Below are 24,415 nucleotides of genomic sequence, written 5' to 3'. Positions count from 1 at the left end.
TTGCGTTGTGTGGCGACGGTGGGCGCCTGGGCTGTGCGTGGGCCTGGGTTGTGAGGGGGTTTGGGTCATGAGTGGGTCTGGGCTGCGAGTGTGCCCAAGTCATGAGTGGGTCGCGGCTGTGTGTGGGCCTGGGACACGAGTGGGTTTGGGTTGCGAGTGGGTTGGGGCTGTGAGTGGGTCTGGGTTGTGAGTGGGTCTGGGTTGTGAGTGGGTTGGGGCTGTGAGTGGGTCTGGGTTGTGAGTGGGTTGGGGTTGTGAGTGGGCTGGGGTTGTGAGGGGATCTGGGGTTGTGAGTGGGTTGGGGTTGTGAGCGGGTCGGGGTTGTGAGGGGATCTGGGTTTGTGAGTGGGTTGGGGCTGTGTGTGGCCCTGGGTTGTGAGTGGCCCTGGGTTGTGAGTGGGTCTGGGTTGTAAGGGGATCTGGGGTTGTGAGTGGGTCTGGGTTGCGAGTGGGTCTGGGTTGTGAGGGGATCTGGGGTTGTGAGTGGGTTGGGGTTGTGAGTGGGTCGGGGTTGTGAGGGGATCTGGGTTTGTGAGTGGGTTGGGGCTGTGTGTGGCCCTGGGTTGTGAGTGGGCCCAGGCCATAAGTGGGCTGGGGATGTGAGCGGGTGTGGGGTCATGAGTGGGTCTAGGTTGTGAGTGGGCATGGGTCGTGAGGGGGCGGGGGCTGTGTGTGGGTCTGGGGTTATGAGTGGGTTGGGATTGTGAGTGGGTCTAGGACTGCAAGTGAGCCTAGGCTGGGGTTGTGAGTGGGTTGGGGTTGTGAGTGGGCTGGGGTTGTGAGTGGGCTGGGGCTGTGTGTGGGTTTGGATCGCGTGGGTCTGGGGTTGCAAGCGGGCCTGGACTGTGTGTGGGTCCAAGCTGTGTGTGGGCCTGGGTTGCGAGTGGGTTTGGGTTGTGAGTGGACAAGGCCCTAACCCGTGGCGAGGACCCCAGCCCCGCGGGCCGCTCCCGGTGAATCAGCACGGGCAGCCGGCGGGACCCCGCGGGCGGGGCGAGGCGGGACCCCGACGGGGCAGAGCGACGCCGGGGGTGGGGCCGGGGAGGCGGTGGCGTAGCGCTGGACCCATGGGGCACGACGGGAGATGGAGTCCTCGGGGGGGTGCGGCGGTTCCCGCCGCACCCCCCCGAGGACTCCATCTCCCGTCGTGCCCCGCGCGGGGGTGGCGGGCGGCTGGGCGGGGCGGGGCGGAGCGGGCGCAGGGGGGGGGTTGTGGTGGCCCGCGGCGCGCGCACAGCACCGGGTGCAGCCGCTGCCGTCGCCTCAGCAGCGCTGGGAGCCGCCGCCCGCTCACCCTCCTCTTCCTCCTCCTCCTCCTCCCGTCGCCGCCCTTCTTTCCTCCACCCTCCTCCTCTTCCTCCTTCTCTTCTTCCTCCTCCCGGAGCCCGCAGCCTCCTCGCCCTTCCCCCGGCCCCGCGAAGATGGTGGACCGCGAGCAGCTGGTGCAGAAGGCCCGGCTGGCCGAGCAAGCCGAGCGATACGACGACATGGCGGCCGCCATGAAGAACGTGAGTCCCCTCCCGTGCCCCGCCGGCCTTTCCCCCCCCCCCCCCCCTTCCCCGCGCTTCGCAACGCCCGGGGTTGCGGGTCCGCGCTCCCCTTCGCCCCTTTCCGTGCTGCTGAGGGGTGGGCGAGGGGCTCGGCCGAGGGTGGCGGGGGTGGTGTGGGCCCTGCCCCCGCGCCCCCCGCCGGGTCCCGCTCCTTTCGCCTTTCCCCGCCCAGGGACGCTCTGTTCTCTCCAGACCCCCATCCCCTGCCCTAGAGGACCCCCCCACCCCCCGCATTTTCTACCCTGTTCTGGAGCCCCCCGCCCAGCCCCACGCACCCCTCTCCCTTGCCCTAGAGCCCCTCACGCGTTGCCTGTCCTGCCCTAGAGACCCCCACGCACCCCTCTCCCCTGTCCTGCTGCCCTCCCACACCCCCTTTCCCCTGCCCTAGAGCCCCCACCCTACCCCACACATTGCCTCCCTGCCCCATCCCTTCTCTTCCCCCCACATCAGCCTGCCCCACACATTCTCTGCCGTGTCTCCATCCCCAGCCCGGGCAGAGGAGCCAGCCCTGGGGTGCACTGTCCCCCGGGGGGTCACGCCGGCTCGGGTGGGGCTGCCAGACCCTGTGGGGCGAGACTGTGGGGAACTCTGGGTGGGGGGTTGCATTCACACCTCTCCCCGCTGCCGAAATACCCCCCCCGTTGCTGCCATGCATCCCTTGCCGCGCGCGATCGGTGAGGCTGGTGTGTGCTCGTGACCCCAAAGATCGGGAGCCCTTTGGCTGCCAAAGCTCTTATTTTTACTGCACTTGGTTGGAGATTTATGAATTGAGTCATGTTGTATTCATTTCATGCTCTTAAAATAAAGACTCTGCATATAGCAGGCTGATCTGATTTGTGACACTGAACGCTCCCCTTCAATACTGACATTTTGACAATATAAGAAGGGAAAAAAAAAGCATATCTCTGATCTGATCTTGCAAACAAAGCAATCGTGGGAGGCAGGATCAAGTCATTCCAGAAGATTCTGCATTTGTCATATTGCAGAGAGGCTAGACTGGGTGGAGGGAGGGAGGGGGTGCTTTAAAGGGGAAAACTGTTCTTTATGTTTGTCTTCTTAGTCAGGTCTGAACCTTTGCGAGGAGCTGGGGTGTCCTCCCTGGCTGATGAGAAGTGAATGCTGATCTAGGAATGTCGCAGTCTGCCGTGGGTGCAGCCCTGTTTGCCCATATTGCACCATTTTGTCAATAACCTTGCATTTATCAAACAGACAAAACTGTCACAGCCCGAGAACAGGGAGGGAGGAGATGTCTTATCAAGAAATGAAATACGGATAATCGGAACGAGATATTATCATATTAAACCAACCAGGCTATTCCTCTGCTGCACTATGGCTTTTACACCATTTTCCGATAACGACATCTATTCATTTTAAAGCAAAGCCTGCTGTGTGAGCAGATCCTACAGCTCATTTCCTACGGATAATACAGCCGCTGTGACAAAGCCAACAGGGATGTGCCTGGGACGCACAGCCGTGTTGCAGTATTCGTGCCAGGCGAATTTCCCGAGCCTGCTTAGCCAGGGTCTGTGTTTAAAAGGAAGGTGTTGTTAGAGATTATATATACGAGGTTGTTTGGGTTTTTTTTGGTTTTTTTTGTTTTTTTCCCTTTTAGTCCTTACTGGCCCTGGTGAAACAGTAACCCGGGCTAACGCCGCTTATCAGTTGCCGTGTAGTTTGGCCGTAAGAAAATGATTCACAGCGGGAGTGCTGACGCCTCCCGTGACAGCAAACAAAAGGCGCAGAGCTTTGTTCTTCCTTTCTGTGCGACGCTGCCCAAACTCCAGCGCAGTCGGTCCAGCGGCGATGGGCATGTCACACTCGGTTATCCCTGTCACCCTCCTGTGTGCCGCCCATCCCCCAGCTCCGGTTGTGCGGGAGGCTGATGACCTCGCACTCATTTCCGTAGCAACGCCTAGTGATGTCATATGCGATGGTCCAAGCTGCAATGCACCCAGGTGGTAGCAGAGAGCATGCAGGCTGCAGTCTAGCTAAGGTGATGCAGAAGCATTCCCGTGGTCGTCGCCGTTTTGTCTCTTGCCCTCTAAAGCTGGCTGTCCACTGGTTTCCTTAACACCGCACTGGGAAATGCTGGATGGTTTTCCTTAAAAGCCTGGCGTGGTAGTGACGTGCATAAAAAAGGTTCATTGTCCTGCAGCTCTATCTCGCCGTTGTGTTTTTGATGGTCACCTCACGGGCGGTGACATGGCAGCCAGGCGCGTCGTTCGGCTTGCCTTGACCCTGCCTGCTTGGGAGCTTGTGCTGAAGGGCAGTTTCAGGGATTTAAAATGGAAATAGTGTGCTGGGGCTCTTGCTGTCTGCTGATTCACCCAGTGCTGCTGGCCAACGATGTACTGGATCACAACAGTTTCTTCCAAATAATATTATATATGTCATAATTTCTAGCTTCTTCCTTGCTGCAAGAGCCAGCCGCTGGTGCCCGTAATTGGTACATGCAGTTGCATTGCTGCTGCAGGAACAGGACTGCTCCCTCAGCTCCCAAATGTGACATTTACTGGTCCCCTTGCCTGCCAGAGAGAGCAGAAGGTGATGCCGCAGCTGGGAAGGGTGATAGGGCTGGGCCCATTGATCCAGGGTACGGCTGCATGACTTTGGTCATGTCCCTTGTCACCTCAGCCCTCTCTGGGAGCACAGGCGGTTCTGTAATGCGTTGGAGAGCAGGAAACAGCCCTGCTGCTCCCCAGGGTGGTGGCCGTGCCCGTTGGTCAGTGGGCACGCCTTGGCCTTTGGTTTGCCATCCCAACCACTGCTCTGCCCAAGCAGCATCAGTGGTTTCCTCCTTAGCTCGCTGCCCTTGCTGGGGTTTTGTTGCCCGCAGTGCCCATGGCTGAAGCGAGCTGCCTTCTTTTTTTATTTTTTTTGTCTGGTTCAGCTCCACGAAGAGTTTACCGTCTCGCCCAGCGCCAGGGCTGTGGATCGATATCCATTAGCCAGGGAGCAGCGGTGCTGCTGGAGACTTTTTGGAGATGGAGCCCTGCCAGGCCCCCGCGGGTGCTGCCTGGGGAGCAGAGCACGTGCCTCCCTGTAGACCTTTAGGGTGGGGGGATGCGCAGGTGAACAAGCGAGATGATTGCAATCCACCTTTGGAGGAAATGTTGCCTAAAAAGGATGGGAGGAGGCTTATTACATTGCACCTACGTATCGTGTAGGTGTGGGATCGTATGGCAGAGTCCTTGAGGCCACCTGAAGGTCCCCTGTGAGGGGAACACCTGGCTGCTGGACTTTGGGGACCCAGCCTCTGCAGCGGGGCTGTGGTTGTGCTGCACATGAGGACCATCAGCTGCAGTGGTGGTGGGTGTGGAGGAGTGAGTGTTGGAGATGCTGAAGACCAAACGGCTGCTGCCCGAGCCTTAGACACAACTGGCTCTCAGTGTGGGAAACGGCTGTTGTGGGTGGAGGAGGAAAGCAAGCGCGGGGAACCGCAGGCCCTCCCTGGCAGGGGATATGTGGGTTTCTGCCGTGTCGCTCACCAGCCTGGCAGGCTATCATCCTCCACATCCTGGGACCAGGTTAGCGCAGATAGCGGGGCTTCACACAGATAGCAGGCTCGCCCTTGGAAAGGGTGGGAGAGGTACGAATCCCTCCTGTTTGGGCAGCCCCGGGGGAGCAGAGCAGGGATGATTAGCTGCTTTCTGCTTCGCGGCGTAGACGAGACAAAAGGATGAGGTGGAAAGGCTTCTCCTGGAGCAGTGCTGCGCTGGCCATCTGTGATGGTATGAAGGGAGCAAGGAGCGTGAGCTGCTGTAGTAGCACTTCCCAGGGGGGCTGGGGAGGCTTTGGAGAAACCATTTCCAGTGCTGAGGTGGAGAGGATATGTTGGCATCTAATGTCTGCATCGATGCTCTGGCTGCCACCCCTTCTGCAGGCATTTTGAACGCTGCTCAGCCTCGTGGTGCCTCCTGGACCACCACAGCGTGGCTATCATCGTGCTTCCCGACGTGCTCTTATGCACGGAGGAGCAGTCCTCTTGCCCTTCAGCAGCGAGGGCTTGCGAGGGCTTGAGTGATGGCGGTGGGGGTCTGAGACAACATGACTCATGAACAGGGAGCAGGGCTTCCTTCCTGGAGGTCTGCGAGGTCAGGGCAGGATGGTTGCCATCCTGCTGCGCTTCCGACCTCGTAACGGTTCGTGGCGTGGGTTGTCCCTGTGTAAATCAGCCTCAGGACCCTGTAGCAGTAGGCTGAGTCGGACATCTGCAGTTAAGCCACGGACAGGTAGCAACGTGCCCTGTACACGAGTACAGTGGGTGCTGCACACATTAACTATATTAATTGGTGACTCTTCAGCAGCTTGAGCTCTTAGAAATTTCCCTTTAAGCTCCTGCTACGTCTTTATCTACAGGCTTTAGGAAAAGCCACTGACTTGTAAGACCATGCTGGGTTTCCCTCCGTTGGCCAGGTGTAACAGCCAGGTGTGGATTGGGTTAGAAATAGCTCTTTTTGAACTAAACAAAAGTGATATTGAGGCTGTGATGGAGAATATAGCTGTTGGGGTACATGGAAACAGTGAAGCTCTTAGGTGAGGGCTCTCCAAGAGCCCTTAGGTGTTTTGGGCTTAGCCAGTAGATCTTTTGGATGGTGGCTAGCCCTGAAAGTGCAGAAAGGCTGGTAGGAGTTGTCTTGCTTTTTTTCTTCTTTCTTACACTACTTCTTGTGGGTAAAAATGGTTTGCTCACAGAAAACTTTTTTTTTTTTTTTTTTAACACCAAATAAGCTTCATAATATGTATGGACAAGCCCTATCTGCCCAGGCTTTGTGCACCAGCTGATCCCAGAGATGCTCTCTGGAACAGACTCTTTGGGTGCTAGTGGTGTGAGCTCAGGCTTGCTAGAAGCTACAGGAACAGCCATTTGAGGGCAACCACAGCAGTTCAGCTTCAAAAGTGTTTTCTGAATTGGAAACTCCTGCACCTCTGGAGTATACACACTCTGTTCTTGACTTGTCTCGTCTGAACTGGATGATCTCGTCTGGCATCCTCTTACTGGTTCTTGGGAGCATGCTGGATGGTACTTGCAAGAGAAGTGGGGGCTGCCCAGATGATTGTGTTGTATCCTTCTGCCTCCTCTGCTTCCTACCGTTGGGTCGTGGCTGGTGCTACCCATGGGCATTCTCTGGGATCTGGATTGTGATCAGGGGAGATGGGGAACATGCTTCTTCCTCGCCTTCTGTTGCTGGTAGCAGGAAGATTTTCCTTAATTTGAGGATCCCCATCATCTCTTTGCTCCTGTGCCTCATCTCTTCTGCACTGTGTATTACTGGACCACTTCATTTTAAGCTGTTTTTGTTCTTGTGTCTGGGCCAACAGCATTAGAGCTCATCAGGAGTGTGGTCAGCCTGGCTTTCTGGGCAGCAGTAAGAGGTCTCAGCCTCGCAGAGCTTTAGATCAGGGAGGTGGAGTAAAAGCAACCTGATGGTCCTCAGTAGCCTGTGGGGGGAGGCATGGGCTGGACCAGGGTGTGGTACCCAGGCTGGTAGGTAACCCCAAGGTCCTTCACAATCATAGGGGCAAGGATTTTCAGAGCCTGATATTTCACTGCACCACTCTACATTGGGATGTCGCATGCTTGCAAGAAGCAAATTTAGGGCTGAGATGGAGAAAGACATCAGCGTGCACAGGATGGTGTGTGGATGGAGGCCTCCAGCTGTACCAGCAAGCTGCTCTTCTGCCTCCCACTGAGATGCTGGGATGGGATGGTTCGTGCCATCTGGGTGGGTTTCAGCCATGCTGATGAAAGGACTCTGCAAGGTCAGAATGCACATGGTGGGACCTTGGTCAGCTCGTGAGGTCAGGGGCCTCTTGTGCAATTGTACTGGGGACTTAACCTTGGGTACAGTCTTCTGTCTTAAATCTCTAAAGAACTTGTGCTCCCTTGGCTTCAGTAAATGCTCTGGCACAACAGCCGGCCTGCCTGGGTGCTGTGGAACTGCAGATTTGGGTAGGGTGAGGCACTGAGTGTGCAGATCTTCACAGCACAAGGCATCAGGGAAGATGAGATGTGCCTATCACATTTACCACTTGGATTGATGCATAGCTGTAGTTAGGAATCGATCCCTGCTAGCTGTGACTCCTGAGGGTACAAGAAGAAACATGTCTTGAGGTGCAGCTGTTGGAGCAGGGGCTGGGAGAGGAGAGCGGAGGCCATGACTTTACATCTGGAGGGACCTCCATCTGGCAGTGTATAATGCACAAACTCTACAACTGAGCTCTTCAGCTTCTATTTTGAGCTACTTCATGCCAAGTAAACCACGTGCGAACGAATGCATAGGAAGTTGTATGCAAGGGTACATATTGAGGGACAATAAACCATGCGAGCTTTTGTGTGTCCAACTGCCAATGCTTGAGTGACCAGCTGCTTCTAGAGAGGTGGCTTTGTCCGAGCTCAGACATGTCGTCGGATGCTGAGCACTGCTGAACTTGTTGGTGCTGCTTCTCTCCCTTGGCAGAGGCGAGCAGCATGTTGGGAGCTCAATACCAGTCTGGCAGGGAAGAGCAAAAAGGACTGTCAGACTGGTTCAGACCAGAGCTAGCTGCTTGGTGTATCCCAACCAGGCACCAGGCTGTTCAGAGGCAGCTACAGAGGAAAGGGCAGTTGGAAAATGCCCACGATCTGACTTGAGGAAGCTTTTCCTCGGTAGGGTTGATGCCTAGGGCATTTAGGACTCTGCACATCTGAAGTTCCCTTCTGCTTTTCTGCCCAGTTCTACCTCCTGACCCATGACTGACAGTGAAACATGAACGTGTTCTGGAATAACAGCGGCACAAAGCACAGTGAAAAAGGGTTTGCCTAGCTTCCCAAGCATTTCTCCATTGACAGTCTTGAATAGGATACAGGCATCCTCTTCCACTTCATGGTGGCAAAGCTGTGATGCTGCAGGGCTTTGCTTGTCTATGTTTTTTCTTTCTGGAAGGCTGAAGGCCTTAACCAACTTCTGTTCTTCACTGGAAAGGTGGCTAACCTGACCTGTCCTTGGCTGAATTCTCCCTCCCTCCTATTAGATTAACGTGACTGCAGACAAATGGCAACTTGATGCCTGGAAAGCAGAAATTTCACGAAAACAGTAGCAAGTATTTACTCAATTTGGTTCTGCAAGCGATGGTCACTGCTGGAAAGCGATAGCTTGGAAACCCGTTTTAGCACCTGCTAAAAGGAAGGGGAAGTAGCTGTGAATTTATTGCTGTACTGGTGAAGATACGGTGGTTTTGCCTTTCGACCTCTGAAACCTTCAGCTTGATTGGTAACTTCACAAATCCGCGCTTGGCCTGGAGCAGGCGGGAAAGGGGAAGGATACAGACCCATGACCTGTGGGGTTTGTGTAACTTGGTGTGTCATCTCCTCAGCTGGGCACGGCCGGTGCTGTCGTCGCCAGCTTTCTCTTGTTCCTTCCCCTGGCTGCTTGATCTAATGAAGAAAGTCCCTCCTCCCATCCTAAAATGAAGGAAAACAGTGACAAAAGAACTTCCATTCTGCCCTTTTATATTTATTTTTTTTTAAGAAAGAGGCCTAACTTTTCTCTCCAGAGTCCGGATGTCAACATGTTGGATTCCTACCTGTGGCTCTTGGTGGGGAGCCTGCCTTGGGAAGGAGCTTGGCAGCGGGATGGCTTTGTTTGACCTCTCCGAGTGCGTGATGATGGTGAGCCCGAGCCGCCGTGCCTCTCCAGCCTCTCCAGTGGCCCAGAGCCCCTGGAGTTGCTGGGGCTGCTGGAGCGCAGGGCTTGATGTTCACCCAGGAGTCTCGCCCTGGCTGCAGTGCCAGTTTGCATGATGGGGTGTGGAAACGCTCAGAAATGGTAAATTCCGGAAAACAGAGCTGAACTGATGAGGCAGCAATCCTTAGGCTGCAGGAAACACCGACAAGACTGTCGCTCAAAGGCAATGCCTTTGTGTAGCTGGTGAAACAAAAGCCTTTGTCTGCCTGTTTAAATACAGGCTTCCCCCAGTCTCAAGTTTTTCTGTGCTAAACCCGGTTTAGTCACATCTTGGGAATGACCCAGCACATGCCTAGTTAGTTATTAAACAAACCTGATTTTTGCCCCAATCCAGTGACCAGGGGCAGTGTATTAGTTAATAGCAGTAGGAGAGTAACCAGAGAACATGTCACTGATGATGGCATGAGATTCCCTTAGAGTGATCCCCAGATTAGGGATTAGAGTACTTAATGTTTTCCTTCTATAAAGGAGAGGTTAGAATTGAGTCAGTCTACGGCTGTTTGAGGCAGCTGCGCTTGGATGTACGCAAGTCTGCGGGGACTCAAAGTACAAAACATTCCTTAATTGTTTGCAAATTCCCTCTGATCTTACTGGATGGGTTGGGATAGATCTTTGCTTACGTACCAAGCAAAGCTACTTGGCATGTCAGTACACTGCTGATTCCTCTCTAAGATGGTTTCAGCAAGGCTCTAGAAAAATACTGGCGAGAAGTCTTAGCCTCAGCGTTAACGAGGCTGCTGATGGACATGTTGTTTGGACAGTTGTGGTGCTCTGCAGCATGAAGTTTATTAATAGTAGCTGGAGAAGCTGTTGCTGTGCTGTAGGCTAACAGATACGCCCGAGAACTGCCGTAGGAGATCTGCACTTGTAAAAGACTAATGCTTCGTATTCAGCAGTGAATGAGGACTTGGGGAAGATTAACAGCCTCTGATTTACACCCAGCTGAGGAAGGCGCTGGAGCTTTGCCTGTTTATGCTGTTGGGCTTTGTTACGTGGGATGAATATTTCATACCTTGAAGTTGGGAGCTTGGCTTCTTGCATTTGGTGGTGTCAAGACGCCGACGCCTGAGGGGCTCTGTCACCTGTGATGAACTGAGATCAAATCTGTGGTAGTAGTTCAAAAGAGGGCTGGGAGGAGGTAGCTGGAGCCAGGCGAGGGTAGTTAAACCCACAGTCAGATCTAGAAGAGTAAAGTGACCCTCCTCGTAACTGAAAACTGGCTGCAGTGCTCCAGAAAGCTGCCAGAGCAAAAACTTGACTTTCTGTCCTGCAAGTTCATTTAAGAAATGAAATAAAATTGTCTTTGCTAGAGGTGTGTAAGATCAAAGCTGAAATCCCTGAAGCAGTGGGAGGATAAAGTACGTCTGGAGGGATACTCCCCTTACTCGCTGATGCAGAAATTACGCCTATTGTGGAGTCCACCTAGGTGTTCTGGAAAGTCTTTTGCTTTATCTGGTAGAACACGTTTCAGACACTGCAAGGAACTGCTGGTTCTGCAGACCAAAAAAACCTAGAGCAGAAATCTTGGGAGTGTTTTTTTTTTATATATATATTTCCAGAACCTTGCACTGATGTGCGACAAGCAGACTTTCCCAAAGTGTTTGGGGTAATGACACGAAGCAGTTAAAAACTTACACGCTAGCTGCAGGGAGTTGTTTGCATGGTTGCAGCTTCTCCCCTTACATCCTGCTGGAGCAGCAGCTTGCCAGCTGCTGCGGTAGCAATACCCTTCCGTGCAGGAGGAAGCCATGCAAGCAGCCAAGAATCGCCCAGTTCATCCTGCTCCGGCAGACCTTGGAAGAAGGCTCGCTCAGCAGCCAGAACTTGCTCTCCACCTTTCCTGGTGTGTCCTGCCCATGGCACGTCATCTCTTCTCTCTCTACTTGGTTCAGCTGAATGGACGTCATGGGTACAGCAGAACGCTGTTGTTTTTTGAGCCCCTGATTAAGGACAAGTGTCTCGTGTTGGCCTGGCACTTGAAGCTCCGGGGAGGATTTGATGATCTGGTGGCAGGGTACGTACTGCATCGCAGCGGGGCTGGAGGTGAGCAGGGAAGCGCTGGTATCTGAGCCAGATTAGTACTCTTAGAAGCTGTGAGGTAAGTCTTTAAGCAGCTAACGCTCCCAGCAGCACTAAATGCCCTCCCCACATGAAATTTGGTTCATTTATCTAGTGTGTCCCTGCTTATGTGCTGAAGTCCTGGAGTCTGTCCAGTTTTGCCATAAATTAGAGGGCGAAAAAAAAAAGCTCAGTCTTCTCCTGTATTGACCAAGTCTTAACACTCTAGAAGTGACCAGTGGTCATCCCATGGGATGGCTGCTTCAGCTAAAAAGCCTGCGAGTGGATGGACTTTTCTGAAGAAGAATAATGCTTGAATGGGGGGAAAAAAAGTCAAGTCTGTAAACTTGTACAGAAATGCTTTTGAGGAAAGAGCTGCAGTTACTCTTCAATAGCTTTTCAATTCGCATCTGGAGTTTAATGCAGCCCAGAAGAGCCTATAGAAATCACTGAATTGTCATTCTCCTTTCAAAAAGATCTACTCTGAGCTCCTAAAACTTCTTATGTGCTGCAGCAGCTGATCTGAGCTCCCGTGGCAGTGGCATGCTGTCGCACTGGTCTTCCATGCGCTTTGCAGAAAGCTTGGAGAAAAGGCATATCGGCAAGGAACAGCCTGGATAATCCAAGCAGGAGAGCTCCCCAGGCTGTTGGGTGATGGAGCAGGGTGGTGATCTCGGGCTGCTGCTGAGGTGCTTGCAGAAATGCAAAAGTGGGCAGATGACACTTGCCAGCCTGCCATATCTTGGGGAAGGAGTAGCTTGGCGTCCCTTCTGTCGCTTTGTAGTTAGCAGGCAAAGGTGCTGGTATCCCATCTGCCAGAGACAGTCTGCTGAGCCCTGAGTGACAGTCCTCTTAAATGGTGGCACTGATGTGGTTTGACTTGCTGCTTTCTCCATCTGCTGGCAGGAAGGCACTAGACCAACAGAGATTGATTGTTTTTCCCAAGAGGTTTTAATAGGTACGATGCAGCTATGGCAGCAAGACAGTGAAACAAGCTGCCCTCCGACCAGTTCTCATCTCGTTTAATAGTCTAAGGTAAGGCTAACAGGAATTGGGGTGTTAATAAGGAAGACAAGATGGCTGAAAAAGCAGATACTAGCTGTAGGAGCAGCCCCCTGCTACAAGCCTGTGCAATGCTCATTCAGAAATGGTTTGTAGCTCTACAGTGATGCACTTGAAGAGCGCACAAGATGCCCATGCTGGGATTATTCCTTCCAGCTGGTTTTTGCAATGTGTCTGGGTTGCCCTCTGTCAACTCAATAGCCGTGGCAGGTTCCCAAGTCCAGTAACAGACCTGGAAGCCACTTACGGAAGGCAGGCGGATGCTCCCTGGTGCTCGCCTTATCTCAAAAGCTGCAGAAGAAGCTGGTGAAGCAAATCTGTGGCACCCAGGTGTTCTGCAGCAGGAAAAACTTGAGCCGTTAGACCAAACGCTGGGACTGCAGCTCTGCAGATAAGGGGTGGTACATGAAATGCTGTTACCAAATGCAGAACAGCAACAGCTCAGAGCTCTACTGTTGTCCCTGGCTTTCTTGCCTTGGCCCCCTTATGACCCAAGTAGTTGAAACTTGCTTTTTCTCTGGCTGAAATCCATCAGAGCCGGACTTCATGAAACTGGAGTAGATCTGCAGGCTCCAAACTGGATCAAACCTGCGTGTAGTGTGATGAAATTCACTTTGTATCTTAACACTACTTAAACCAGAGGCCAATGAAATAAATGAGCTCTTGGTTTTCACGTCTCCCAATCTGAAGCCTTTGTCTTGGGTGGTTCAAAGTTGCCTTAAATAACAAAGGCTGTGGAGTGGGATGAAAGCTGCTGTTAACTGTAGGAGCATGGAGAAATCCTAATCGGTGTCTAGAGTGCCTAAGTAGCCTCTGAGATCCAGTTATGCTACAAGCAGCAAACCATCTTACTTTGCAGACACTGGTCCTTGATGCACTCAGAGCAATTTGAAACGTAATGGCGGAACCATCCCACATTCCTTCAGCCGCTGACCTGTGATGAGAGCCGGCCCTGCCAGCTTAAAAACGGGAACCAGCATACCATTATTCATACTGAAACCGTCAAAGGAGACAGCAGTGGGGAACTAACTTCTGCCCACAGCCTGCTTGTGCTTTTCTGGCGTTGCCTGAGATGAGAGGAAGGGCCTGACTGGCAGCCGAAAATCCCCCCAGCCACCCTGAGATAAGACATAGGACAGCAGAGGAGGTCAGCGAGGAGGTTAGTAGTAGTTATGGCGTGACTTCCATTTTAGAAGTGTGACATGGGGGAGGAGGCTAGAGTGCAAGGGAAAAAGACACAAACCAGTGAAATCTGGTAAGATTTTAGATTTAGGTCTAGTTTAACACACGCCTACTTTGTGTCAAAGTAGGACAGGGCTCAAGAAAAGCATCTTTCCAACTGCTGCGATGGTGTCATAGGACATCTCGCTCTGCAGCACGCAAGGAGAAGCTGTTCTTGACTGGGTTATGCGACATCTAGTCATGACTGAGCAACCTGATCTGGTTGGAGATGTCCCTGCTCCTTGCAGGGGGGTTGGACTAGATGACCTTTAAAGGTCCCTTCCAACCCTAACCATTCTATGATTCAATGACTGAGCCACCAGGTAGTGGTGACAATTTAATGTGCTTGAGGACAACCACTTCTTCAGAAGTGAGATGGGGACAGAAAAACTAGGCGGTCTCTCTGGCATGTCACTTCCAAAAATGAGAGCACTTGAGCTGCCAAAGGTGGTTTGGTGCTTGCAAAGGGGCAACGGGGTCCCACCACGAGACAGCAGCTGGAGATGGGGGGAAGGTGGCATGGCTGCAGGTAGTCCTGAACATTTACCAGCTGTGTGAGCCCAAAGTGGCTGCGTGCTGGTTGCTCCCCTTGCTGATGGCTTCAGACCAAGTAAGAATTTCTGTGGTGGGACTTCTGGCCAGAACGTTGTTTTGAAAGCACATTTGCCTTTTAAAAAATGAAATAAAAAAGGGGACCTTCAGGCCAGACCTCAGTGTGACTAACAAGCTGCATGTGAAGGAAAACAAGGCAATTGTTAGGGTTTCTGTTGAGAGATAACGTGCTCAATTACATGATGTGGAAGCTGTAGATAGAACAGAGGAAACACGGGTGCTGAGGAGGAGATGGCTGTGTGTATCCTGGTGGAAGAGGAGCTCTGGTGATGTTCAAAAGCTGTTCTCGGTGGTTGTCTCTCCCTCTCTCAATATCTCTCTCTTTCTCTCTCCAGGAAAGCTTGGTTCCTTTGTAGATGTTTAATGTCTTCAGGACTCCGAATCTCTTCTAGGCAATCGAAAAGCAAAAGTGTTGAGGCCTACAATAGGGATTAAACTGTCAAATGTTGATGGTATTCCCCAGGGAAGAATCTCTGGGTCTGCTCAGCTTGCTCTGCTGTATGCTTTAAGACAAGACATCAAAGCTAGGTAGGAACCATAAATGAGTGGGCACTTAGTTTTATAATAAAGTGAAAATCCATGTGTATTGAGAATAAACAGGTAAAACTAAGTGCTGTGATGGATCTCCATTGTAGCTACTGATGAAAAATGAGAGCCGGAGGGTAAGAATACTGGAAGAAGCCCTGTAAGAACACTAACTTGCCACTGGCTGGGACCCCTGGAGGTCTCAAAAAAGCCTGCTAATTAGGATGCTTCTGGAAAGACGGTACAGTAGGACCAACCCTTGGGCTTTTGGAGAGCACAGACCTTGACATTAGGGGCAGGTAAAGTTTTGCATGCTCCCTGGCCGCTCCGTGTGAGGCTGAACCTTCCCCTGTCTGCAACGTGATACTTGGGCATGCTGGGAGCCTGCCAGGTTTGGGCCAGAGTGCTGAGTCAGAGCTCGCAGCTGTAGTAGGGAAACTGGGAGAACCTTCTCCGAGAACGTGCTGCCTCTGAAGAGCTTTGTTGCAAATCAGAGGGATTTGAATTGTGACTCTAAGGCAGTAGAAACCCTAAACTTCCAGTAGTTTTTGTCCAGTGGGTACTGTTGGGCTATCCCTGTGGCTTTAGGGCACTTGAGTTTTGGTGATGCTGACACCGCACCCACAAAGGCTGTGGTAACTGGTGAGACTGGAACTCGTCAGCCTCCTCGAGATAGGTGATGGAGTGTGTCTCCAAGCCAAAGTCTGGTGCAGGCTGCTCCGTCCCAAGCCCGCTGCAGACGTTGGCTCCCTGGCTGGGTGTCTTCTCCTCTCCTCCTGCCCTTAGGGAGGGCTTCCACCCCACACAGGGCTGCTTGCAGTCTGCGAGGGGTTCGGCTCCTGGCACGTGCATCGCTGCAAGGAAGACCATTGCCTGCAGACTAGCAGGGAAGTGGGAGGCACCGCAGCTGAGGTCTCCTGCTGCTCCGCATAAATAGCGAGCCAGTCTTGTGACTGGGCTTGCAGGCTGGGCTTGTTTGGGGGGAAGAAACAGAGAGAGGTGAAAAAGGTCTTTTTGTCTAGAATAGCTGAGACAACTTGCATCTATCAAGTTTCCAGCTGTGTGAGCGTGTGGATTGGCTCTTTCGCACGTTGATGCCACCTGCAAGGCTTGACTTGGTTTCAGCCATGTGCATCTCCTGCCCCCCTGCTCTGACCTACAGGGCACAAGGTTGAAACGGGGCTTGACACTTACGGAGATCTGCAGTGCAAGTTCTGCTTTTCTCTGCTGTCAAACAGGGAAGTGAAACTCCAAAGTGACTGAGCTTTCCAGAGAGCGAGTAGACTTCCAGCCAGGGGCTGATGCCTTTGTGTTCCTGCCAAGCCCTCTTAATGCCAAACTGAGATTTTTCTTTGGGTGTTTGAATTCTCTAACCCCACGGAACAGTGCTGGGAGTGGCGTCAGATGACCCAATGCTCGTCGAGTTGGTCTGTATGTGAGGGTGCTGCCATTCTTAGGGGAGGTGAGACCCCTCCAGGATCTGAGTTAAGAAGGGAGAGGGTTCTGGTGATATTATTCTGGATGCTGGAAACAAACGTTAGCAGGAATTTTCTGAAAGAGCTTGTAACATAACTGCTGCAATCTAATCCAGGCCTGGTGCAGGATATTGCCGATTGATGTTACATCAGAGGTGTTCAGTGCAAGGCTATAAATTAATATATCAGAGCTTGCTGTTTAGCCTCTGGCTTGACTGAACTCACTTTGTGTTGGTGTCCTGTAAGGAAAAAAATAAGCATTTGATTGGCCAAAACAGGCTTACAGTGAAGGCACAGACCCACATCCACTTGAGAAATTGCTGCAGCAGTTTCAAGATTGTCTTCTGCTGGAGATGTTCACCTGTGCAGTGCCGTGGGCAAAAGCGACGTGATGGTGACTGTGCAATCCCATGCTGGGGTGCAGAGTGTCATGGCAGATCATGCAAAGACCCCGGCTCATCCTTTGGCGGGGGCAGGCAAGTGGGCAGCAGCACCTTAGCTGTAGTGCTGAGACGCAGCAGGCAGGCTCTGGGCAGACCGAGAGGCAGGGGTGATGGCAGTTCTCAGAGGCAGCTTAACCTGTGATACCTCTTTTCCACTTCCCAGTGACCCTCTGGTGAAGGCAGCTACACGTACCCTTGCTGTCTGATAGCTTGTGTCCTGGGCATCTTGCATTCTCTTCCTACTGGGAATGCAAGCACCAGATGGTTTTCCTTTGTTCCCTTCTCAGCTCAGTTGCAAACTGCAATACGTGCAGGTCTGCAGCCTCTTCCCTCCCCTCTCCTAATGCTGAGGGGTGCGGTCCCTGTCTCTGGCTGTGTTACAGCTTTGCATTTCTCTGCAGTGCATCTCTGCAGTGCTCTCTCTTACTGGGAGCCTGGGTACTGCTAGAAATGAGTTACGTGATTAACGAGGCTCCTGTTGTGCTTCGGTAAGTTCCCTGTGAGGTCTCTGGAGGAATCTCCTTTCTCTGTAGAGGTACCTTCCGTCTGTCAGCGAGTTTGTCGAAAGGATTTTGACAGACAACTTTCTTCCGTAATCCTTAATAGCTTTGAATTTAAAATGTTTATGGCAAAGCTAATCCTACGAAACTCCCTGTAGTTTTAATAAATCTGTCCTCCAGAAAGACTCCTCTGCTGAGAGGAGGTAAATCTACTTCTTTGTGCAGTGATAAATATCTGCAGACTCAGCTGTGGGGCAGCTTTAAAGCCACCTGCTTGGTCCATGATTAAAACTGGTGGCTCTGCTCAGAGGGTGTCTTGCTAAAAGCAAGACCTCATGTGGTTATCAACCTTCGTAACCAGTGAAGTCTCTTGTAGTGTGGCTGCTGGTGCTGGACACTCGACTTACAGCTGGGAGGTAAGAGAATAAGTCAGGCTGCCATTTCTAGATGTTTCTAGTCCCAACTCACTTACTCAAAGCAGGGCAACCTAGATCAGGTAGCTTGGGGTCTTGTCCCATGAAATTTGGAATATTTCCAAGGATGGACCACCCATAAGCTCTAGGGCAGGGGGACACCCTCATTGTGTTCCCGTATCTTTCAAAGATAGCTTTCAACTCACAGTATCTTAATTTATATTTATGCAGGTAGCACTGAAAGGGAAGAATGAATGGCATCATCTCGAAGTGAAGCCCTAAAAATACAGACATCTAGAGACCTCTGAACTGAGCGCACGAGGCAGCCTGGAAGCAACGTATAAAAGACTTGGCAGGGGTATTTTAGCACATGGCAGTCGGGCTGCTTGCAGGGCTGAGCCTGTGCCCCAGCCGCGGGAAGCAACATATCACACAAAACCCAGGGCTATGGTTAAACAGCCATCGTTAGCCTGGCTGGGAGAGGTGGGCCCTTGCTTCCTCTCCTGGCACTGGGAGTTGCCGGATGCCCTGGGTGTTGCGCGCCCTCCTTACCTTGGGGCGTGAAAGCTGGGAGCTGCCTTGGCATGCTGCCCCGTGCACCTTGTCCTGTATCTGTGGCGGTGGCTGATACTCACAGGAGACTCTGCCCTCTTGGACATGACACCTGTTTCCCTCGTCTGTCGGCCGTCTTTTACCCATGATGCAGAAGGTGGTTGTGCCTGGTTTATGTAGTAAATCCCTCTTCTGTGTGCAGGGGGGCTCTTTGCTGCTTCCCCTGCCAGGCTGTGGAGCATCGTGGGGGGCAGCACAGGTCTGCAGAATAGTGGGAGGGGAGGGGGGAGGCTCTTCTTGCTGCCTCTGCCTTGAGGAAAGGAGTGGAGGGGGTCTGGATCAGAGACCAGAGCACTCTGCTTGCTGCTTGGGAAACCAAGGCTTAGCTGTAGCTTGGATTTGGGAGAAGACATTAGCCAACTGCGACAGGAGGGCTGCAGGCAGGAGGGGATGTTGCTGGAATGAGCAGATCAATATGGTGTTAGCAAAGGTGAGACATTCTAGGCCACACAGATGAGGTCCTGGGCTGGACCATCCAGCACCTTCCAGCATGAGCGCTTGGCCTCCCGGTCCCCACCGTAAATGTGGTTATCTAGGCTCAGAACAAACCTTGTCCTTCAAACGCTTGTGAAAGTGACTCGGTATTTGCAGAAGCTTTTCACATCCAAACCATTACCTAACCCTTGTGAGAAGTGACTGCTGAGAGGAGGCTCGCGGGTTCCTGCTCTGCTGGCCCCCTTCCCACATGGCTGTACCCAGGGTGTGTATGTGCTGGGGCGGCGTGTCCCCGGGGGAAGGGGACAGCGGTGATACCCACGCTCAGAGTGCCGCTTGGCAGGTGTAACCACCCCAGCCGAGCGGCTGTATGGAGCAGCCTGGCTGCCGCGGCGTCCTGGGCTGCTGCACCTGCTCTGAAGGCACAGAGACCCACGTACGGGGCACAGCACAGAGATGAGGGAGACGCAAGCCCTTCCCAAGCTGCCCGCTGCCTGTGAGGCTGGGCAGCTGGTGCGGCAGTTGGCCGGCTGCCTCGCTGTTGCCGGAGGTGCTGACCGGGTGGCTTCAGCCAGCGACGGGGTTGTGGGAGCTGAAGTGAGATTATTGCAATATAAAGTGTGCCGCTTCCCAGTAACTGAACCGGCCAGGGCAGGGCTTGGCAGCACGCTTGTGAGATGGCTCCGTGCTCTGTCGTCTCCTTAATGCCTCTGTTGCCACAGCGCGGGAGGGGGGTAGAAGTGATGCTGTGTGTTAACGCTTTTATCCTCAATGGAGAAAATCCTGTGTGGGAAGAACATACTCTGACCGTGTGAGCTTTTAAGTCCTTATCTGTGCAGATGCCCTAGGCAGCTGTAATTTTAACATCTAACGTACTCTTTAGGCATCTCGGAAGCGTGCCCTGTGCTTATGGGAAACGGAAAAGATAAACACTCCGTAGCTATGGTATTGTTAATCCGTGCGGCTAGCTCGTAACCATAGACTGTCTCCGCCCTCTTGCTCTGACTGTCCTTCTCACTCACATCACAAAGTCCAACTCTTATCCCACAAGTGAAAGGCGTCTCTTTCCTAGAAGACTTCTCTCATGGAGAACACCTTGGATAAAACCCAAACCACTCATTTTGCTGGTGGTCCAGACCATGGTGTGATTTCCCAGCCAGCTCCCTCTGGGATGGGAGCGGATGCTGGATGACAGAGCAGAACTTTACGAGCTGGCTGTCTTCTGCTTCTCGCTAGAGATGCGCAGGAGCATCCGAATGTGCGCTGGGAACATCAAGTGACTGAGGCTTAACTCAAGTGTCTGTCTTCTCTCTCCCTCTCTTGATGCAGGTGACTGAGCTGAACGAGCCTCTCTCCAACGAAGAGAGGAACCTGCTGTCTGTCGCCTACAAGAACGTGGTGGGGGCGCGGCGCTCCTCTTGGCGAGTAATTAGCAGCATCGAGCAGAAGACCTCTGCCGATGGAAATGAGAAGAAGATAGAAATGGTCCGAGCCTACCGTGAGAAGATCGAGAAGGAGTTGGAAGCGGTGTGCCAGGATGTGCTGAGCCTGCTGGACAACTACCTGATCAAGAACTGCAGCGAGACACAGTACGAGAGCAAAGTCTTCTACCTGAAGATGAAAGGGGACTATTACCGCTACCTGGCTGAAGTGGCCACTGGTGAGAAGAGGGCGACCGTGGTGGAGTCTTCGGAGAAAGCCTATAGCGAAGCCCATGAGATCAGCAAGGAGCACATGCAGCCGACCCATCCCATCCGGCTCGGTCTGGCGCTTAACTACTCCGTTTTCTACTACGAGATCCAGAATGCGCCCGAGCAGGCCTGCCACCTGGCCAAGACGGCCTTCGACGACGCCATTGCCGAGCTGGACACCCTCAACGAGGACTCCTACAAGGACTCAACGCTCATCATGCAGCTCCTCCGCGACAACCTAACGCTCTGGACGAGCGATCAGCAAGACGACGACGGCGGAGAAGGCAACAACTAGACCCCCCCGATGGACTGGCAGCCGCACGCTGATGCTAACTACTGCAGTCTTTATTTTTTTCCCACGAGTGGGGGGGGGGTCAGGGGTGGGGGAGGGAAAGGGAGGGGACACCTTCCCAGGGAGGCCCCCCACAACCTGTCTTTGATTGCCTCGTTGACATTTTTGCCAAAACACCACTAGTGGAAGTCAGGTTGGCTGTGCTGGTATGGAATAGCAGCCTCACTGGCATATGGACTGTTCTGTAGATTATTAATACAAGTGGAGCTGTCTTTAATTTAACTTTATCGCTAGAAATAAAAGGGTTTTAAGATGAATTTGCGTGGATGGAATGGCCCTCGTTTTTAAGGAAAGCAACGCAAAAAAAAAAAAAAGAAAGAGTTCTGTGGTTCCAGTAAGGCTTCGTGCGTTTGTTTCTTCAGTCCAAGTGCCGTGTGTCCCTACCACGTCACGGGACATCGCTCTGCCCGACAGGGCGTAGCTTAAAATCCCCAAATTGAGAAGGAATTAAAAAAAACCAACCAAAACTAAAGAATTTGGGGCTTGCAAAGCCCCGGGATTTAGGCCATCCAATCTTCTTTTTGTTGTTGCTAAGGTATTTGTTAGGGTAGCGTACAGTATTAACACTAAATTGCAGTTTACAGTATTTCTACATTACAGCCATATGACATCAAGCCTTTGATTGTCTGTTTGTTTGTTTTGGTTTTTTTTTTTCTTTTGCTAGTTCTTTTGGCTTGCCTTCCTGATCAGTCCTCGCCTGTGGACTGGCTTTAGCTATTCTGTGTCGCCCAAGGCAAGAAGACCGCCCGCCCGAGGAACATCAAAGCTGCTCTAGTTTTTTGGTCAACAGCTTAACAGGTGCTTGGCTAGCGGCTGTTTCAACTATTTTAAGTCCACAGCAAAAGGTTTAAGAACTTAATTAGACAAGGGGGAAGTGTTTAAACTTAAAATGCCACTTAAATAAAAAATTACAAAAAAAAAAAATTAAAAAAAAAGAGCATTCAGGTCTGTATGTCATGTACTGTGTTTGGTATTTCAGAAGACCATCCTGATTTAAGGTGCCACAGCTGCTTCCTCAGGGATTGCACTGCCATTTCACTCTGCCTGACTTTCTCCCACTGTACCATGAGGTTTGTCAGCAGATCTCCAGCACCCAGGCTCTCTTGTTTGTCACCAGGGAAGCCGGGTGCGTTTTTTCCTTTCTCCTGGGGAAGCTTGTGGTGTAATGAGTGAACTTCAGGAGCTTAGAAACTAATTTGGTAGAGAAATCCTCAAGGGAAGAGCTACAATCATAGACATTTCTATCAACCATCGGGAGCCCAGGAACTTAGTTCTCTTCTTAGCAAAATCTTTTCCAAGTCTGTCTGATGCGGTTGGGGGTGGGAGACGGGGCATCTGAGTTGCTTAGCAGGTAATATTTACCCCGTTTTGAGTAAATTTATTTTTTTTTTTTTTATTTTTGGCATTGTTGTTGGAAGTTCACTGCTATTCTCTGGCTTGTGGAGTGCTGTGCCACGTGGCTTTTCACCTGAAGCTGCGCAGTAAGGAAAAATCGCACTTGCGTGTTATTTTTTTTTTCAGTTATTTTTTTTTTTTTTAAAACAGGCTTTCATCGTCCCTTCAGAGTGTCAGTCCGCAAGCGGTGCGGCGTGGTGTTGCACACACGGTACAGCCACTCCTGCTGTCAGGTTGCACGGGGAGATGTTGCTCCAGCTCCCTCCCCGCAGTCAAACGAAGCCGCTACCCCAACTCCTCGGGGAGTGAGCGGAGCCGAGCCTAGCGCTCGGCCTCTGCAGAGCTTTTTTTTTTTTTTTCCTCTTTTTTTGACCGGGATGCCTTTGCATGCAGAGTGTTGCCCAGCCTCGCTCGCAGTGAGCGAGCAAGCGCATCCGCCGGGTGTACGGTGTGCAGCATCCCGCGGCGAGATGCTCGCGGTGCCGGTACGTGCCATGGACTGGAAGATCGCTTTAAGCTTCTTACCTTCCTTTGATCGACCCTCGTGTCCCATGAGCAGTGTTGTCCCAGCTGTATAATTTGGAAGTGATTTACTGGAATTACAAAACCTATCTTTTTTTTTTTTTTTTTTTTTTTATCCTTTTTGGCTTTTTGCTTTGGCTGCTTTAGGAAACTTATGCAGGAGAGATGGCACAAGAGGGCTAAAAATGGCGTGGGGGTCAGGGACTTGATTTTTAAGCAGCTTGAATGGTTTCTTTCTTTCATTTTTTTCTTTTTTTTTTTTTTTTTTTAAGAGATGCACTTGCCTATGATACTGTCTCTCCAGTGAAATGATTACTGCTCCATTACTCTATTGATACAATATTGTGCATGCTAGTGTCGTATTTCTATACAGTAGCTTGAAATTTATTAACTTATACTGTAGATGTTATGTATTCCTATGACAAAATAGTCTTCAAAAATTTTTTAAAGTTTTTTAATTTATTTTTTTTTTCTTTTGGGGGTAAAGTTTGCTCTACCAAATAGTGATCGTAACAAACTGATCTGTTATGGATGTTGCTATAGTGACATGCAATTATATATGATTTTGTTTTTAAAAAGGAAAAAAAAGCAAAAGAAAACACCAGTGTTAGCTTAATCTTAATGTCTGGTGTTCGTCATGGTGAAATTATAACTATTACAGTGTAGGAGAACAATGACTGTGTTCTTTGAATGAGCCTTTGTTTGTGCTTTTTGTCATGTTATGCAGTGAACTATTTTTAAGGTCTAATCAGTGATTATTTTTCCAACTCCGTGTTTCTGTAAGGAATTATTTCACACACGGACCATTCTTAGCAGTTTTTCCTCAGTGATGGAATATCATGAATGTGAGTCATTATGTAGCCGTCGTACATTGAGCAAATAAACTTACAGATCTGACGTCAGCGCTGCTTAATTGTTATTGCCTGTGTCGAGTTTCTGGGGGGCTCTGCGGGATGGGGGGCTCCCACTCGCCGTCGAGGCTCTCGGCAGGCGGTGGAGGCCGGGAGCGAACAGCCTTGTTTCTGCTTGCCTGGGGCCATCGCTGGGGAAGCCAGGATGCCGATGCCATGCTCCGCATCCCTGGGGGTTAATGGTTCACCGGGCTCCCAGCCTTCCCGGGGCAGAGGCGAATGCCATCCCGGTCTGGGGGGCCGTGGGGATGGTCCACGGCCGTGGGGATGGTCCCTGGGTGGGTGCGTGGCTGCCTGCCCCCCCCCCCCCCCCCCCCCCCCATGGTTTTTCCACTCGAAGCCACGTGCGGTGACTCACGCTGTAAAAATACTCCCCTCCCTTGGAAACCGTAAACTGAAAACGTGCCTCGACGCATGCGCCCTGCGAGGGACCCCAGGGGCTTCTCTTGCTAAGGCTGGGGTGGCTTTTTGGGAGGCGAAAGCCCCTGTGGGCTCTACCCTGTGTGGCATCCATGCCACCCACTCGGGCATGGCCAAGGACAGGGGAGACAGGCCGGATTTTGCCCTAAAATTGAATGTTATGTGTGCCTGGGGCAGCACAGACACAGGCAGGGGGGCTGCAGGGACCTCCTGCTCACCCCCTCCCCAGTGCTGGAGCCTGGTGGAGCTGAAGCGATGATGGATGCTCTCCCAGGAGGCATGAGACCTGCCAAACTCATTGCACTGACCCCGTGCTCCAGGTTCTGCAGGGCTGAGCAGGGCAGTTGGTGTTCATCCACTCCCGAAACTGGGCTGCCAGCAGCTGCTGCTCACTATGGCAACCATCTCCATTGCTCTGGTTGCCGTGACCACCCATCCCCAAAATGACACACACGGGTTGGGGGAGGGCAAGCACAAACGTGACCCCGGCA

General features: G+C 52.0%; 1 protein-coding gene across 1 annotated transcript; it reads left to right on the top strand.

The window, feature by feature from the left end:
* Positions 1-1,230: 1,230 nt before the first annotated feature.
* Positions 1,231-23,495, top strand: YWHAG (tyrosine 3-monooxygenase/tryptophan 5-monooxygenase activation protein gamma). Its single transcript, XM_086763377.1, has 2 exons — positions 1,231-1,508; positions 19,963-23,495. The coding sequence occupies exons 1-2, from the start codon at positions 1,422-1,424 to the stop codon at positions 20,617-20,619; spliced, it is 744 nt and encodes a 247-aa protein (XP_086619503.1). The 5' UTR covers positions 1,231-1,421; the 3' UTR covers positions 20,620-23,495.
* The last annotated feature ends 920 nt before the right edge of the window (positions 23,496-24,415 follow it).

Source organism: Chlamydotis macqueenii, chromosome 19 (genome assembly GCF_036417535.1).
Source record: "Chlamydotis macqueenii isolate bChlMac1 chromosome 19, bChlMac1.mat, whole genome shotgun sequence".
Taxonomy (NCBI): Eukaryota; Metazoa; Chordata; class Aves; order Otidiformes; family Otididae; genus Chlamydotis; species Chlamydotis macqueenii.
Note: the sequence above shows the minus strand (reverse complement) of the source record. Positions and strands in the feature narration are given on the sequence as shown.

Excerpts from the sequence above, each read along its gene's own strand:
- YWHAG (XM_086763377.1), top strand. The coding sequence starts at position 1,422 with ATGGTGGACCGCGAGCAGCTGGTGCAGAAGGCCCGGCTGGCCGAGCAA. Across the intron at positions 1,509-19,962 it reads TGGCGGCCGCCATGAAGAAC|GTGACTGAGCTGAACGAGCC; the intron begins GTGAGTCCCCTC and ends CTCTTGATGCAG.